The sequence below is a fragment of the Myotis myotis genome, unplaced genomic scaffold (genome assembly GCF_014108235.1).
Source record: "Myotis myotis isolate mMyoMyo1 unplaced genomic scaffold, mMyoMyo1.p scaffold_m19_p_42, whole genome shotgun sequence".
NCBI classification, from domain to species: domain Eukaryota; kingdom Metazoa; phylum Chordata; class Mammalia; order Chiroptera; family Vespertilionidae; genus Myotis; species Myotis myotis.
Genome location: NW_023416349.1, coordinates 515880 through 534188, shown reverse-complemented (window position 1 = coordinate 534188; position 18309 = coordinate 515880). Strand labels below are relative to the sequence as shown.

Genomic DNA, 18309 nt, shown 5'->3' with positions numbered 1-18309 from the left:
GACCGGCTGCCTCCTGCACGCCCCACACTGAGGATCGAGCTCACAACCCAGGCATGTGCCCCTGACCGGGAATTGCACCATGACCTTCTGGTTCATAGGTGGACCCTCACCCAATGAGCCACGCCAGCCAGGCTCCAATGTACTTTTAAAGTTATTTTAAAGTAGAATTGTAGCTATTTCATTGGTCACATACAACAAAGTGGAACTGTCCACGTTTTGGATGGGGCTTTGAGCCTGATTTAACGTCACATGAAGAGTTTGGGTTGGTCCCTGTAGAATGAGAACTATCACATATAAGGAAGAGACTTTCTGGAAAACCAGGGTACCGCTTTCAGCTGACAGTCATTTTGGGGTGATCATAACGAAGGGTGAATCCTGGAGTGGATAAAGATGACACAGTTAACAAGCCTCATGGCTAATGAAGGAAAGAAAAACATGACATACTGAAGAATGAGGAACTTCAGAGCAAAGAGAAATTACTTGTTTTATTTGAAAAAAAAAAACTTGTCTATATTTATATGAATAAACATCAGTATTTTCATGTAAGAACACTGATGTGCAATAAGTAATTGTTGAAGTCCAACCAAACCCCCAATGTACAGGTCTTTGGAAATGGGGCCTTTGAGAAGTAATGAGGGTTAGAGGAGGACAGGAGGGTAGAACCCTCATGACAGGATTTGTATCTTAACCCTTTGCAGTCCAATTTTATTTTTGGAATTCAAACAGTCTGGTCCAAATTAATTGACGGGATTGAACGTTGAACTTTTTAATGTTCTTATTTTAAAGTTTAAACCAAAACTTCACTGGTTATATTATTAAGTATGTTTAATCAAAGAGTTTATTCTTTAAAACATTTCATAGTGTGGTATCTTTTTTTTTTTAATATATTTTATTGATTTTTTACAAAGAGGAAGGGAGAGGGATAGAGAGTGAGAAACATCGATCAGCTGCCTCCTGCACAGCCCCCCCACCACCACCACCGGGGATGTGCCCGCAACCAAGGTACATGCCCTTGACCGTAATCGAACCTGGGACCCTTGAGTCCGCAGGCCGACGCTCTATCCACTGAACCAAACTGGTCAGGGCAGTGTGGTATCTTTTGAAACATTTCCCCACATGCAACCCAGCACCTTACTGACAATGCATATAATCACAGTGGTTTGCAGTGTCGACCTCAGCTCCACGTTGGACCTGCTCCTAGCGCCTGGTCTGTCGAGTCAGCCTGGACGTTGGACCCAAAAGGGTTAAAAAGTAAGAGCACTTGCTGAAACCGGTTTGGCTCAGTGGATAGAGTGTCAGCCTGTGGAATGAAAGGTCCCAGGTTCGATTCCGGTCAAGGGCATGTACCTGGGTTGCGGGCACATCCCCGGTGGGAGATGTGCAGGAGGCAGCTGATTGATGTTTCTCTTCCATGGATGTTTCTAACTATCTCTCTCCCTTCCTCTCTGTAAAAAAATCAATAAAATATATTTAAAAAGAGCGCCAGGGAGATTTGCTTTCTCTCTGCCATGTCAGGACACAGAAAGAAAGACCAGCGTCTACAGCCAGGAAGCATTCCACCATGCCGGCTCCCTGATCCAGGACTCAGCCTCCTGAACTCTGAGGAATGAGTTTCTTTTGGTTGAAGCCACCCAGTCTGTGGTATTTTGTTATAGCAACTTGAACAGACTAACACATGGGGAAAACCCTGGATTTCTGTACCAGGCTCCTCCTGGGAACTGTTCACCATAATGGCTTTGTCTCCTCCTAGCTTGTGCAGCATACCTAAGACAGAATCAGAGTTCTTTCTTGTAAATTGGTCATATACAGTTGGATGCTTCTCTGTACATCTTCCCTCTGCAAAAGCTGGGGGGTTTTTTGGTGTGTTTTTTTTTAATGTTTTATTGATTTCACAGAGAGGAAGGGAGAGGGAGAGATAGAAACATCGACAAGAGAGAAACATTTGCCCTGGCCGCTTTAGCTCAATGGATAGAGCGTCGGCCTGCGAACTAAAAGGTCCCAGGTTTGATTCCAATCAAGGATACATGCCCGGGTTGGGGCTCGATCCCCAGTGAGGGACTTGTGGGAGGCAGCCAATCCATGATTTTCTCTCGTCATGGATGTTTCTATCTCTCCCTCTTCCTCTCTGAAATCAATAAAAATATATTTTTAAAAAAGAGAGAGAGAGAAACATCTGTCAGCTCCCTCCTGCACACCCCCTACTGGGGATTGAGCCTAAAAGCCAGCCATGTGCCCCGTCCTGGAAGTGAAACAGTGAATTCCTGGAGCATGGGACAACGCTCAAGCAACTGAGCCAGGCCGGCCAGGCTGCAAAAGCTATTTTTGGAAACACCCACATATTGTTACCTTTGTGGAATGTGTGAGCAGATGGGGTAGGTCACTGTAACTTCGATCACAACTGACAGAAAACTACAATTGTGAAGGAGGATTTTTTAAAATTTAAACTTGTCACATCAGTTCTGTAAAATAAGCATAAAATATCTCCAAGATTGCTCTCGCTAGGTGGCTCAGATGGTTGGAGCGTCATCCCATATACCAGTGGTTCTCAACCTGTGGGTTGCGACCCCTTTGGGGGTCAAACGACCAGGTCACAGGGGTCGCCTAGATCATCAGAAAACACATATATAATTACATATTGTTTTTGTGATTAATCACTATGCTTTAATTATGTTCAATCTGTAACAATGAAATTGGGGGTCACCATAACATGAGGAACTGTATTAAAGGGTCGTGGCATTAGGAAGGTTCAGAACCACTGCCATATACCAAAAAGGTGCGAGTTCAATTCCCAATCAGAGCACACACATAGCTAGGTTTCGGGTTCAATCCCCAGTCAGGGCACTTACGGGAGGCAAATGATGGATGTTTCTCACATTGATGTTTCTCTCTGCCCCTTCCTCTCTCTCAAATCAACAAACATACCCTTGGGTGAAGATAAAAAAATCTCGCAAGATCAATTTTTATTATCTTTATTATTCCATTTTTATGCTAACTCGGGTGTTTATTGTTCATTTTCTAAAGTGTTAGGGTGGAAATTGAAGTCGCTGATGTGAGAGTTTTATACCTTAGCAATTAGTGCTATATTTCCTTTTAAGTACAGTGTTAAACCTTTTGATATTCTGTGGTTTTTCATTCAAATACTTTCTATTTTCCCATTCTGGTATCTCTTGACTGATGGGTTGCTAAAAATTGGCCTATTTAGGTCCAAATATTTGGGGATTTTCCAGTTATGTTTGTTATTGATTGCTAATTTAATCTGTTCTGGTCACTAAAACATTTTGTACAACTTGAGCCCTTTTAAATTTTAAAGCCTACCATATTGTCTGTGTCGGTCAACGTGCTTTGTGCATTTGAAGAGATTGTATATTCTGTCCTTGGGTGGAATAGTTTCAAAGTGCCCATTAAGTCAAGTTCGCACGTCGTGTTGTCTAGGTTTTCAGCATCCTTGCTGACTTTCTGTCTCCTTGTTCTGTTGAGAGATGCATGTCAAAGTCTCGTCATTGTGGATTTGTCTATTTCTCCTCAGAACGCCGTCAGTCCTTTCCGCAACTTCAGGTGACTTCCACGCACACACGTCCTGTTCAGGATTCTAGCTAAAAACTAGAGTTCTTACTCGGGTAAAGATGCTGCAGGTGTCAGGGTTGTTTTTCCTGTAAGAGCCCTGAGGCACTTTATCCTGTGAACTCCAACCACCTCAGCCTCTTGGTCTCCCAGCGCCATCACCTCCACTCAGAGACCACACACAGCCTTGGAAATGCCACATGTGGTTCCCTGGGGGAATCATAGTCCCGTATTCCCCTCACTCATTTCCCACTTCCCATGGGCCTGTTTCGTTGCCCAGTGACCAGTCTCATCAACACCAAGGTTTTATAGATTTTGTTAGTATTTCAGGTGGGAAGGTAAACTATTCCCTCCAATTCCATCTTCACCGGAAGTGCAGACCTCATAGAGCATTTAGCGAGGGCAGGGACCACTGTGGGTCTAGGGTTTGTATTTTTTTAAAAAAGTGTTGCAATTAACATTCTTCTACATACGATTTTGTAAGGTTTTACCAATATTTTTTGGAGGATAAATTGGTAGATCACAAGATAGACGTATTTTAACAGATATTGCCAACTTGCCTTTGCTCTTCAGACGAGGATCTAGAATGAAGGCTTCTTAGAGGAATTTTAAGCACCTTCATCCCACCATGTTGGGTTATATTAGTCTAGTTTTTCAGAGTTCCTTCTGCCTACGTTTTCTCCATTGTGCTGCTCTTATCAGAGGGTAGAGTTCGCCAAAGATCCTGGCATGTTCTTTTAGTGTGGCCCTAACTGCTGTTTCTGTATTCTCTTTTTCAGAATGTGTGATGAGGTGGTATCACTTTCCTATTTCAATGATGCTGGCATGTTTATTTTTATTTAATTTGGCTCCCCCTCCCCCCTTATTTTTTTTTTTAGTAGAGGAAATTGGGTAAGACGGACTCTACCAGTAATCCATAGAGCCTCTGCAAGGCTAGAATTTTAATTTTGGAATGAGTAGAGTTCTATCTGGTCTAGCTATTCTTCCTGACCCTCTCTTTTCTGCTTGTTTGGTGCCTTTGCCATTGTTGGGAGATACACTGTGTGCTATTTGTTAACTGCAAAAGAAATTCTTGGTTTGGCCCAGGAAAATTCTGGTATCGACAAGTTGCCGTTCACAAAAAGTTCTGTAATTCATTTTTCTTCACTCAGCACATAGAGCATCTCCTTTCATTTGCTTTTGCAGTGTAAATAATTCCCTGGCTTAACTTGTATTTCTTCTGATCCTACTGAGATTCAGTACGTACCACATGTTCATCAGTCACCTGTTGCCTCTTCGTACCCTTTGCCCATGGCGGGAGGAAGTGCCATTTTCTAAGTGATTGTAAGAGCACTTGTGTGTTAAGAATATGAATTTCATGGGTTAATGATTCCCTCTAATTCTGTTTAAGCCTTTTGTTTATACTGCCTTTGATGCTATACCTAATAAAGTTCTTACACAATCAAACCTAGAATCTTTGTGTGTGTGGCTTCTGGATCTCATGTCACTTAGGAAGATGGTCCTCGTTCTATAAAGTATGTTCCCATGTCCTTTAATCACTGTTTCACGTTTGGATAAAAAAAAAAAAAAAAAGGGGGGATAAAAGAATGAGGGGATCGTTTTGTGCAGAGCAGAGTCAATTTGACCAAAACTGTTAAGCCACTGGCATGTAATATCACCTTTATTATGTATATCTTTATATGTATATCTGTTTGAATGTATATGTGTATGTTCACAGAGACAATCTTTCAAGCCTTAAGAAATTCTTATTAGGATTTCGTTAGGTACAAGGAATCTGTGGGTGAATTTGGGCCTACTAACATCAGTGTAACACTGAGTCTTCCCCTGCAGAAGGATAAATGTCTGCTCAAGCCTTCTTTCACCTATTAACTTTCATCATTTTCTTTGTACCTGTATTCATGTGAGTTGGTTAATGCATTGACTGTATTCTCAAAGAGAACATAATATGAAATATAAAACAAGTCAGATATAAGGGAACAGGGAGTGGTTTGAACTGTGGTGAACTGGAAAACACATGCCCACCTAAAGGTATTCAGATTCCTTTTTAGTTTAATGCATACCATCCCTGGCTGAGTAGCTCAGTTGGTTATAGTCCCGATACACCAAGGTTATGGGTTCTAACCCTGGTCAGGGCACATACAATAATTAACTAATGAATGCATAAATAAGTGGGACAACAAATCAATGTTTCTTTTTAAAAATCTATAAATTAAAAAAAAAATACTTGATGCATACCAAATCAAACATGTTTGTAGGCAGCCAGTTTGAGTATTGATCTATATAGTTTTGGTTACTTTCTCCCTCCAGTCTTAGAATTACAGCTTAGAAGCTCAACTTTTTCTATTTTAAATGGCATAGGTATAAAACAATGCATCCCCCTGGAATTAGGAGCAGGGGTCAAACTTACCCTTTATTTTTCAAGTTTTCTTTTAACTATCTTTTTGCCTTTGTTTAAATGGAATGAAGACTGCATCTCAGTAAGTAAATTCTACTTATCACAAGTTGGTTTTTAAAATCTGACTGCTTAGAATATGTAATGAAGTTAATTTTTCTTACCAACAAAGTCATATATTCCTAGATAGCCATGCTGAAATAGCAGCCACCATCTTTCTCTCTATTATCATGTACTTGAACATCAATCCTACTGTATTAGATACCCAGGTCACCCACCCACCTTTAGAACAATGACCACTGTTCCTAATCAATAATCTCTACAACCTGAGACTGAGCTGCTGCATTTGCTCTTTCTCAGCTAATCACTGTTAAGATGGTCATGTTTTCTTTGAATACCACAGTATCTTTTTATTTTACAGTTTATTGAGAGACTACTTTATGCTCGGCTATCTGCCGGGCCATTTACATGCATGATCTCATTTAATGTTCGCATTAACATTTTTGTTGTTAATTCTCACCCAAGGATTTTTTTTCCATTGAGTTTTAGAGAGAGTAAAAGGAGAGAGAAACATAAATGTGAGAGAGACATTGATTGGTTGCCTCCTGCACATGCTCCAACTGAGGCTGGGGATCAAGCCTGCAACTGAGGTACATGCCCTTGACCAGAATTGAACCCACAACCTTTCACTCTGCAGCCCAATGCTCTAACCATTGAGCAAGCCGGCCTAGGACCCATTAACTTCCGAGGTAGTACCATTATTATTTCTATAATATAAAAATGAAGCCCTAACCGGTTTGGCTCAGTGGACAGAGCGTCGGCATGCGGACTAAAAGGACCCAGGTTCACTTCCAGTCAAGGGCATGTACCTTGGATGCATGCACATCCCGTGGGAGGTGTGCAGGAGGCAGCTGATCAATGTTTCTCTCTCATCGATGTTTCTGACTTTCTATCTCTCTCCCTTCCTCTCTGTAAAAAATCAATGAAATATATTTTTTTAAAAAACTGAAGCTTACAAATGACAAAATGTTTCTCTAAGATTAGAGGGCTAAAAAAGGGAAGAGCAAGGATTAGAACCAAGATCTATTTGATGCAGGCATGAGTTCTCAATTCTGGATAAGTCTTCAAGAGAATGAGATGGATATTGGCATGAGATGGGGCTTTGTAAGGTAGGCTGGAACGAGGTATTGGGGGAAGTTCTTTTAGGCTATTTTGAGGACTGTGTGCTTTAACCTAAGAACTATAGTATGCCAGGAGGGGTTTTAATGAAAGTGATATGATCAAACTATTTTTAATAGATTTGTCTGCAGTGTGACAACTGACAAAAGTAAGTGGTCAACACAGTAATCCAATTAGGAAGCTATTTCCATAGACCATGTCAAGTAGACTATTGTGCACTGGATGAAGATGATGGAGTGGAAATGATTAAAGGAGTGAGATTCAAGGCATATTTAGGAGATAAAACCTATAGCTTTTGGCAAATGGCTGGACATGGAGGGTGAGGAAGAGGAGAGACTCAAGAAAGACTCCATAGCGTGAATTCTCTTGTGATGAGCCAAGTGTGCACGCTGCCTGAACGATTTCCTGCAGTCCTTACATTCGTAGGGTCGCTCTCCAGTGTGAATTCTTTGATGCAGGGTAAGAGAGCCACTGTAGCTAAAGGCTTTCCCACACACGTTACATTCGTAAGGTTTCTCTCCAGTATGGATCCGCTGGTGCTGAGCAAGGCCTGCATTCTGGCTAAATGTTTTCCTGCACTCCTTACACATGTAAGGTTTCTCTCCCGTGTGACTCCGCTGGTGTTGTGCCAGCGACGAACTATTGCTGAAGGCCTTCCCACATTCAATGCATTCATAGGGTTTCTCTCCGGTATGGACCCTCTGGTGCTGATCGAGGTATGCGATCTGGCTGAAGGCTTTCCTACACACCTTACACTCATACGGTTTCTCTCCGGTGTGAACTCTCTGGTGCTGAGCCAGGTGCGCATACTGGCTGAAGGTCTTCCTGCATTCCTTACACTCGTAAGGTCTCTCTCCGGTGTGAATCCTCTGATGCACGATTAGGTAACCACGATGGCTAAAGGCTTTCCCACACACATTACATACGTAAGGTTTCTCCCCTGTATGAATTCGCTGATGCTGAGCAAGAAACGAACCGTTACTAAAGGCCTTTCCACACTCAATACATTCGAACGGTCTCTCTCCAGTGTGAACCCTCTGGTGTTGCGTCAGGTGTGCAATCTGGCTGAAGGCTCTCTTACACTCGTTACACTGGTAAGGTTTCTCTCCAGTGTGAACTCTCTGGTGCTGAGCGAGGTGTGCGTTCTGGCTGAAGGCTTTCCTACATTCCTTACATTCGTAGGGCTTCTCCCCAGTGTGTATTCGCTTATGTTGAGCCAGGTTTGCACTCTGGCTGAAGGTTTTCCCACATTCAACACAGGCATAGGGTTTCTCTCCGGTATGAATTCTCTGGTGAAGAGTAAGGGATGAGCTCTGGTTGAAAACTTTCTCACACTCATTACATTTCAAAAGTTTCTTTTCTACATAGACTTTCTTAGGCTTCATGTCCACAGATTTTTTGCGGTATTTTCTCTTTTGTGGCTCATGCTTATGTGTTCTTTCTTTGGTGGGAAAACCCTGTTTTATAGCAAATATTGCATCCTGGTGGAACGTTTGCCAAGATTTAGTACATTCACTACTTTGATCTTCAGTAAGGATTTCCTTATGCGTGATGATCAGTTGACTAGGATGTACCTCCTTACTTTGCAACTTGTTGTTAAACCAGTCCCCACTTTCATAGTCTTCTATCAAACTGGGGCTATCAAGGCTGTAACTAAGATGGCTTCTTCCTGTTGTCACTACTTTGGATGATTCTTCATAAATAACTTGCTTTGATGAAAATTCACTGTTTTTAAATGCATACTCCCAATCTAAAAGATAGTAAGAAAATAGTGTGTGTTTATGCAGAAGAAAAGAACTTTTAAAACAAAAATCAGCCCTAACCGGTTTGGCTCAGTGGATAGAGCATCGGCCTGCGGACTGAAGGGTCCCGGGTTCGATTCCGGTCAAGGGCATGGACCTTGGTTGCAGGCGCATCCCCAGTGGGGGGTGTGCAGGAGGCAGCTGATCGGTGTTTCTCTCTCATCGATGTTTCTAACTCTCTATTCCTCTCCCTTCCTCTCTGTAAAAAATCAATAAAAAATATTTTTAAAAAAAATCAGTGAATAAAATACATAAGAACTTAAGAGAGTTGATTAAAACATAAATTCTTCATATATAGTCAGTAAGGTAACTATTAGAAAAAATAAATATCCCAGGAATGCAAGGTTGGTTTAATATGTGAAAATCAATGAATGATCATTACATCAGCAGATTAAAGATGAAAAATCATATGATCATTTCAATAGATGTAGAAAGAGTATTTTACTAAATTTATTTGTAAAATTTATCAGCTAACCAGGAATAGAAATGAACTTCCTAAAATTGAAAAGGGCATCTAAGCAAACTAACATCAACTTAATGGTGAAAGACTGAATATAGTTCCCCTTAAGATTGAGAACAATGCAAGTATATGAGCTCTTATAAGTGGTACAATTCAACATTGTACAGGAGACCCAAGCTATTATAATAAATCAAGAAAAACAAGGCATAAGGACCAAAAAGGAAGAAAGAAAACTGTATTGGCAGATAATCTGATTGTCTCTGCAGAAAATGCTCAACTACTAGATGAATCTAGCAAGGTTGTAGGATAGTTCATATAAAAATCACTTTACATTCTTACATACTACCTGCAAACAAGATGGGAGTTTTTAAGAATTCTATTTATAATTATAGCACACAAAAATAAGACTCATAAAAATGTTTTTAAAAATTTTTAAACCACTACACTGGATGACTATAAAATATTGCTAAGAGAAAGAAAACCTTAACAAATGGCTAAAGAAACCATACTCATGAACTGGAAAACTCAATTATGTGAGGATGTCAATTCTTCCCCAAGTTGATGTAGATGTATTGTAATCCCAAGTGAAATCCCAGCAGGCTTTTTGAATAGATTATCTGATATCTGAAAGCTACAGATAGCAAGACGATATGGTACTGGTGAAAGAATAGATGTAGATCAATGGAACAGAACAGAGTTCAGAACTAGACTTCTGCATTTATGTTCAACTGCTTTTCAACAAGGGTACCAACAAAGCAATATAATGGGGGAAAGGAAAGTCTTTACAACAAAGAGTCCTGGAATAACTGACCATCTGGAGGGGGGGAAATGAACCTCAATATTTATCTCACCCAAGAAATTAGCTCAGTGGATCATTACCCAAATGTAAAAATTAAAATAGAACATTCCTAGAGGGGAAAAAATAGAATATGTTGGTGACCTGGGGGTAGCAAGCATTTCTTAGAGATGGCACAAAAGCACCAATCAAGACAAATAAATTGGACTTTATGAAAATGGAAAACTTTGAATGTTCAAAAGACAGCAGTAGAAAAACAAGAACACCAAACCACAACTGGCATACGTATATCACAATACATACAAATGACACAGGATTTGTTCTAAGACCATCTAAAGAAAGAACTCTTACAACTCAATAAGAAGATAAACAACCCGCTGAAAACCTGGGCAAAAAATTGAACACTTCACAAAAGATATATGAATGGCCAATACGTTCATGAAAAGATGCTCAACATTCTTAGTAAAATAATGAAAAAAGAAATGAATCAATCCTTGAACCAAAAAGAAATGAGTGGCAAAAGAGAAAGTAGAGGCATTGCTGTGTCTGGATATTTTCATGTGTTGGAACGACTTGCGCAAAACTCAAAGGCGAGGACAAGGAGACCCTGTGAGAGAATGTATACAAGGAGAGCAAGTTGGGGAGCTTATGCTAAAAGATGCTTCGATGTGTGTCCCAGGCCTGGAGCCTTTAAGGAAGCCACCCAGACAATACGTGTGGCGAGCTGGACCCTTCAGAAGGGCGGAGCTCTGTTTTCTTGGAGTGGCCTCTACCTCCCTAGTTCTCTCTCACTCACCAGAGCATGTGCCTTCTGTCCTGGCCTCCGTTGCCATCCAGGGCTCTCTTCCTTGCTCCAGAAGTGAGATCACCTCTGGCTTCGAAACGGAAACTCCTGCGTAGAAGAAATAAAGGGGAAGTTAGCCAGGCCCTGAAATCAGATCAAGCCCTTGGTCCTCAGGCGGTGGGGGCACTCTAGGGAGAGTTAAGGAAGAGGGAGTGTTTTGAAGAAAGAGGAAGTTGTAGGGATTGTCTAATGAAGCTGCCAATTCTACAAAACTCGGCCTATTTTGGGGAGCAGCAGGAAGAGAAATGCAGCGACGTATATCAGAGGCTCCCCAAACATTATGTGAGGGAGCAGCCCTCTGGGGAGATTCTGAATTACGGGGAGATCTTACCCAGCGATTCCAGGTTCCTGTAGTTCTCCAACATCACCTTCCTGTACAAATTCCTCTGAGCAAGATTTAGCCATTCCCACTCCTCTTGGGAGAAATCTATAGCCACATCCCCAAATGTCACCAAATCCTGAAATGACATAAACATATTTTTGTCCGACTGGTGTTCTTACCCTCACACGGGTGTAGTGTGAAGAGCTAAATCACTTTACTGCTGGAGAGAAATATTACATAGAGTGAAATTTCCTGGTAGCATCTTAGGTTCTGAGCAACACATGTCAAGTAACTGCCGGATGACTTCTCTGTGCTTAGTGTTGATGCTGCCACGCTAAATGTACAATTTCATACTCTCTACTGATGGAGAAAAGACTTGTCACACACAAAAATGGGCAATAACAACACTCAACAGTCAAGTGTAAAATAATACGTTTTTCATACTAAATGCTAGGGCATTTCTCAATATGGAAAATCAAGATAGACTGTGGAAGTGAAGAAACGCTTCAAGGGAAAGACAGGAACATGAGTTAAGCCTTCCAAGATGTACATGGTCTAAATCAGCATTTCCCCAAACTCTACAGTGGAATGTTCCAGATATATCTATATATACATCCCATATATACTCATACATATCCTATCCTATTAATGCTTATAATTTTGATTTTCTAAAATAAGATATGTAATAAGATAGTAAACAAGTTTTATAGTCATTTTGCAAAAATATAACTTAAACCAATGGACGCCATCACAGAGAACAAGCAGAAGCAATAAAAGATTCCCTAACAGCATTTGATAATCCCACTGAGTCTCAAAGACAATTGGTAACCTATCTGCTACCTCAGAGACAAGAGTAATTCTAAGCTCTGATAATGAACTTAAATAGTGAAGGTTTCCAATGTGATCGTGAAGTGCATAAAAAATACCCACAGCTCTCGCTGGCGGGACGCACACAGCTTCCCAGGAGCGAGAGAGTTCTGAATGTTACAGGACAGCTGGCTTGGCTACTGCGTGTTGAATTAAGGATCATTTTTATATATATATATATATATATATATATATATATATATATATAATTGATTTTTTACAGAGGAAGGAAGAGGGAGAGTCAGAAACATCGATGGGTGAGAAACATTGATCAGCTGCCTCTTGCACACTCCCCACTTGATTGTGCCCGCAACCAAGGTACATGCCCTTGACCGGAATCAAACCTGGGACCCTTCAGTCTGCAGGCCGACGCTCTATCCACTGAGCCAAACCTGTTAGAGCAAGGATCTTCTTTATAACATGGGACAAGACCTGGCATGTTTCCTAAAAATTCAAAACGTACATCCTTCCTAAGAGACGCACCTGCTCCAGCCTTACCAGGGCTGGCTGCTGGTCTCAACATGCCCCTTAGGTGTGGCATGTCACAGCCATGCCCGCTCTTAGCTGGGCTGACGGACGGATGGCACTGAATGGGGCGCATCTGGACTGTGCTGGCTGGTCAGGTGCTGAAGGACCACCACACAGGTCAGTACCGAGCCCTGCTGGCACCCGTGCCAGATCTCCCCTCAGCCCAGCAATGGACGGGGAGGCCCAACATGGCAGCGGCCTCTGGGACCCCAGAGGAGTAAGTTCTGGGGTGTTTCCGGTCTTGGTGGTTGTCAAATACAAACCTCACTCCTGTTCTTCCCATAATGCTCCCACTGAAGATGTGTATTCCAGCACATCAGTGATTTTACACAAACATGGAAAAAAATGAGTCGATATATGAGCCGCCACTGCCTGGGACATGGACAGAAATGTTAAGCAGCCTATAAGGGAAACCAAAGTATGACTCCAAGCAACATACATGCACCAGCTCCCATCTCTACGACGCTTCATAACCAGGGAGATCGGGGAGTAAGGGAGGCTTTAGGGAGGAAGGAAGCACAAGTTGGGGCGAATAGATGAATCTTGTGCTAGACAGTGTGGGCCTGTCAACTAGCATCTCCATAAAACTCAGACTTTTGATACAAACTCTTCAAAATTTTGTGCAAAAAAAAAAACCTGTTCCTCACACGTCATTTCTTGTGTAGATGGCGGTGAGCTGTGGTAGGTTTTGCTGGATAAAATCCTTAGGAGACGTTTTTACGCTGCACATACAAACTCACGGATTCCAGGTTTCAGGGGTCCCACTGACATCTTTCTCCTGGCCAATGAGACCTGACTGCCTTTCAAATATTTTTATATTTATCTTGATGTGACAAAACAATTTTTGCACAATTTTGTCATCATTAAGGAAACTTAGAAAATAATATTCCGTATTTCTACCTTCAGTGAATTTTTTCCCTTTTTAAGTTCAAGAATTGGAAGTCCTCCAGCCCACACACACACCAACTCACCGTGTCACCATAGAAGCCATCAAAATTTACAGTTACTAGTTTTGCCAGATGGATAATATTATAAAGTATAAACATGCCGCCGTATCTTAGCTACTAACCCTTGATAATCTTCAGTTTTTTGAACCTTCATTTTTCACTCTGATTCTACACTGTCTCTATTTTCTTAAGATAATTTCTAGACTTTTTCTCTCCATTGAATTAGGATTTTCCAAAGTTACTTAACCTCAGAAAAAAATCTTGACCCTATTGTGACCCAGCAAGAATAGGAGCTAATGAGAAACCATTCAGGCCGGGAGTCAAGTATTGACCTGCACACAAAGAAATACCCATAGGGCAGCGGTTCTCAACCTGTGGGTCGCGACCCCTTTGGCGGTCAAAGGACCCTTTCACAGGGGTCGCCTAAGACCATTCTGCATAACAGATATTTACATTACGATTCATAACAGCAACATTACAGTTATGAAGTAGCAACGAAAATAATTTTATGGTTGGGTCACAACGTGAAGAACTGTATTTAAAGGGCCAGAAGGTTGAGAAGCACTGCCATAGGGGTTCTTCAGGGAGAAGATGGAAGTAGAAGCGTAAACACAGGAAGAAGTTAAGAGCCCCAAGGAGTGACTGTAAACCATGTATAACATGTACTAGTCAGATATCCTGGAGTAAACCCACGGTCGGGGACCTGCCTTGTTCGGGAAGTGGAATGCACTAATTATAGGGCAGTGATGGCGAACCTTTTGAGCTCGGCGTGCCAGCATTTTGAAAAACCCTAACTTAACTCTGGTGCCGTGTCACATATAGATATTTGCAACCATAGTCAAACAAAGACTTATATTTTTGATATTTATTTTATATATTTAAATGCCATTTAACAAAGAAAAATCAACCAAAAAAATGAGTTCATAGGTTCGCCATCCCTGATCTAGGGGGAACGAATGCGAAGATTCGGAGACAGGGAAGAGCCCAGGACGTCTGAGCAAGAGTAAGTGGCCAGTGTGGCTGGAGCGGAGACGCACACGGGCAGGATGAGGTCTGGGAGCGCTGGGGCTGGGTCACAGAGGGCCCTGCAGGCCCGGATAAGGACACCGGGATCTCATTCCAGGTGGAGCGGGGGCCAGGGACAGTCTGGGAACAGGAACGAGATGAGTGCTCGGTCGTCACGGTGGGCACACGGCTCCACGGTATCCTCCTCCCTCCACCCTCTTCAGCTCCTCACGCCCCATCATCCGTGTTCCTGACCCTCAGCGCACACGACCGCTCCCTACAGCCGCACAGTCGCTAACCAGTGACGGGGACACGGGCTTTCCTCCCTGGCGCTCTCTTTCCTCGTCTGTGCAGTGAGAGATTTGGACAGGCTCGCCCTCCACTTTCTTCCTGGCTGTACCGTTTCATGAGCCTGGATCTGTGCTGTCCAACACACCAGCTGCTCACTGCATGTCGCTATTTACATGTAAGTCAGTTAACATTGAGAGTCCAGGTCCTCAGTCACGCCAGGACATACAAGTGCCCCGCAGCCACGGGGAGCACCTTTCTAGTCGGTCACCCCAGGAAGTGCCACTGGACACGGCTGACTCGTGCTTCTGGCCCAGCTTCCTCTTTCCAACCTCTTCTCTAGGTTTTCCCTTAGCAGTTTGCATGGTTTTATGGTTTACATTTAACCTATACATTGTAAGGAAGAAATTTAGTTATTTATGTTTAAATATATTTTTATTGATTTCAGGGAGGGAGAGGGAGAGAGAGATAGAAACATCCATGATGAGAGAGAATCATGGATCGGCTGCCTCCTGCACGCCTCCGACTGGGGATCAAGCCCGCAATCCGGGCCTGTGCCCTTGACCGGAATCGAACCTGGGACCCTTCAGTCCGCAGGCTGACACTATCCACTGAGCCAAACTGGCTAGAACAGGAAGAAATTTTTTTTTTCTCTAAATGCATAACCCATCCTTTCTTCACTAATTTCACATCGTTACATTATACACCGAGTGGCCAGATTATGACGACCACCCCATCAGTACTTCACTGACACTTCCAAAAATACTGAATATTGAAAACTTCCTAAGCAAATACTCTCAAAGTTTTATTATTGTTATTATTATAAGCCCATTGCACGAAGATTCACGCAATAGGCCTTCCTTCCCCTGGCTGCTGGCACCGGTTTTCCTCCGGCACCCGGGACCCAGGCCATTGGTCCAGCCGCAGCGGAGAAGCCAAGCCTCTTCAGTCTTCACTCCGGCCAGCCTTCAGTCTTTGCTCCACGCCTGCATATGCAAAGTAACCGCCATCTTTGTTGGGTTGATTTGCATACTCATCCTGATTGGCTGGTGGGCGTAGCAGAGTGACACCAATTTGCATGTCTCTTTTATTAGTGTAGCTTTGCACAACCACTTCATTGTCCTGATGGGGTGGTCATAATAACCTGGCCACTCGGTGTACAGTAAACAAACTATAATCACGGACACGTGGCCTCCTGAGAGCCATAGGCAGCACTGAACTATTTCTTGGATAAAGATGAAAATGCTGAGAAAAAGGGGATGCTCACTGGGCTTTGGGGGACCCCCTGACACTGGATTGGAGGATATCAGGGCCAGGTCCCTCATGGAGGGGACGCTGGTAGGCTGATGAGTCTCAGGAGAAAACCAGACTGTTCGCACACAGCCTGACAAGCAGCGCAGGCCTGGGAGGGGAGGAGAGATGCTCCTTACCTGGGACATGGCTTTCGGAGCCTGAGGACGGATGGCGGCGCTTCCGGCCCCTCCCTCAGGCTCCTCTCCGGCAGAGGCGCAGCGTCTGGGGAAAGGCGAGCTGCGGAGGGAGAAAGGGACCCTGCGTCACCTGGACAGCCCCTCCCCGCCCCCCACCGCAGACGCAGATGAGGGGTTCCCTGAATCAGTCGCTCCCACGCGTACAACTCTTTCCCCCTGCGCTTTGTTTTATTTATTTTATTTTTTAATTTATTTTTAAAATATACTTTATTGATTTTTTACAGAGAGGAAGGGGGAGAGATAGAGAGTTAGAAACATCCATGAGAGAGAAACATCGATCAGCTGCCTCCTGCACACCCTCCACTGGGGAGGTGCCCGCAACCCAGGTACATGCCCTTGACCGGAATCGAACCCGGGACCCTTCAGTCCGCAGGTCGGCGCTCTATCCACTGAGCCACACCGGCTAGGGCTTCCTCTCTCATTTTTAAAAAAGAGTTGTTTGCCACTCACCCCTCCGCCTTGGAAGGTAAGGCCGCTCACTCAGCGGTCAGAACCGGGTTTGGGGTCACAATGCCTCCCACCCCTGTGAGCACCGCCCCTCCCTGCGGCCGGCGACCCGCCTCAACCTGCTCCCCACCAGCCGCGGGCAGGAGCGTGGGACCGACTCACGGAGCACCGAGCCTGCCCGCCCGTGTGACCATCAACACCGGTCACTCCAACAGCGCACAGTAGGTCTCCCTCCCGCTCCGCTCCCTTCCCCCGCGGAGGGAGGAGGAGGTGGGGGGAGGACCTTCTGCACCGGAGGCCGCGGTCCCGCAGCCGGGCCCCTGGGGTGCAGCCCGAGGCCCGCCCCCGCTCCTCCCCGCCCCCAGCCCCACCCCGTCCTCCCCGCTCACGCCCATCGCCCCTCCTCTCTCTGCCCCCCGCCCCGAGGCGGGTCCCCCTCACGCGGGTCACAGGGGCCACCGGGCCCGCTGTCACGCTCACTGTCACCCCGCCCCACGGGGTGTCACCCCCTCACACTCACACACACACGCTCACTGACACACACACAGGGTCCACCTGTTCACACGGTCACACACTGACACACGCGCCCTCACGCCGTCACAGCCTCGTCACAGCCTCACGGGGACCCCAGGCCCCGCTCCGTCCCCGCCCCCAGGGGACCGCTCACCGCCTCCTCCCCGCAGACGGGCGCCTCCCTCCGCGCGGCGGGCCCAGGCCGGGCGCCCCGCATCTCCGCGGGCCGGGCCGTTGCTGGACCCGCGGACTCACAAAGGGACCGCGGCGCTCGGCGAGCAGCTGGCGCCGGCCGCAGGGACCGCTGGGAAATGGAGTCCAGGGAGGGACGCGGCGCAGTGCATCCTGGGACCGCAGGCTGGGGGCGCCTCCACATCCTCCTTTTGCAGGGTCTCGCCCGGGACACCACCTCCACCCCCGCCCGGCCCCGCCCACGCCGAGGCGGCTGGCCGGACTGCGCAGGCGCCCCTGGCCCGGGCGGTGCCCCCCACTTTGCTGGACTGGCCTAGGGCCGTCCCCCAGGTCCCAGCCCGGAGGTCAGCCTCATGGCTGTTTCCAGGGGGCCTCTGTGACGTCACGTCTTGTCTCTGAAGGTTCTCCCACCGCCCAGCGCGGAGGCAGCGCGCCCTCCAGCCACAGGCACAGGCCTGGTCCCCGCTCTGCCCCCCAATCCCTGGCACCGCAGGCTCCCCAAACTGTGTCGCTGGTGTCAGCGGTTTGAGGTCTGGAATATGCCTCCCGAAAGCCACTGCAGTTCATTCCCCTCCTCTCGGGGATCGGCGCTGCCCAGCGTCCGCAAAGACTAGTTCCTTACACATTATTTAGTTTTTTAAAAATACGTTTTTATTGACGTCAGAGAGGAAGGGAG

General features: G+C 45.1%; 1 protein-coding gene across 2 annotated transcripts; it reads right to left on the bottom strand.

Annotated features, from left to right (window-relative positions):
- Positions 1 to 6573: 6573 nt before the first annotated feature.
- On the bottom strand, positions 6574 to 17757 carry ZNF583 (zinc finger protein 583). Of its 2 annotated transcripts, XM_036306585.1 has the most exons (5): positions 17596 to 17757; positions 16422 to 16521; positions 11366 to 11492; positions 10987 to 11082; positions 6574 to 8882 (listed from the first exon to the last, which is right to left on the bottom strand). In XM_036306585.1, the coding sequence occupies exons 2-5, from the start codon at positions 16428 to 16430 to the stop codon at positions 7405 to 7407; spliced, it is 1710 nt and encodes a 569-aa protein (XP_036162478.1). In that variant the 5' UTR covers positions 16431 to 16521; positions 17596 to 17757; the 3' UTR covers positions 6574 to 7404. The 2 variants fall into 2 exon arrangements, with proteins under 2 accessions (XP_036162478.1, XP_036162477.1); XM_036306584.1 differs by lacking the exons at positions 16422 to 16521; positions 17596 to 17757 and having other exon boundaries at positions 11366 to 11504.
- Positions 17758 to 18309: the final 552 nt, after the last annotated feature.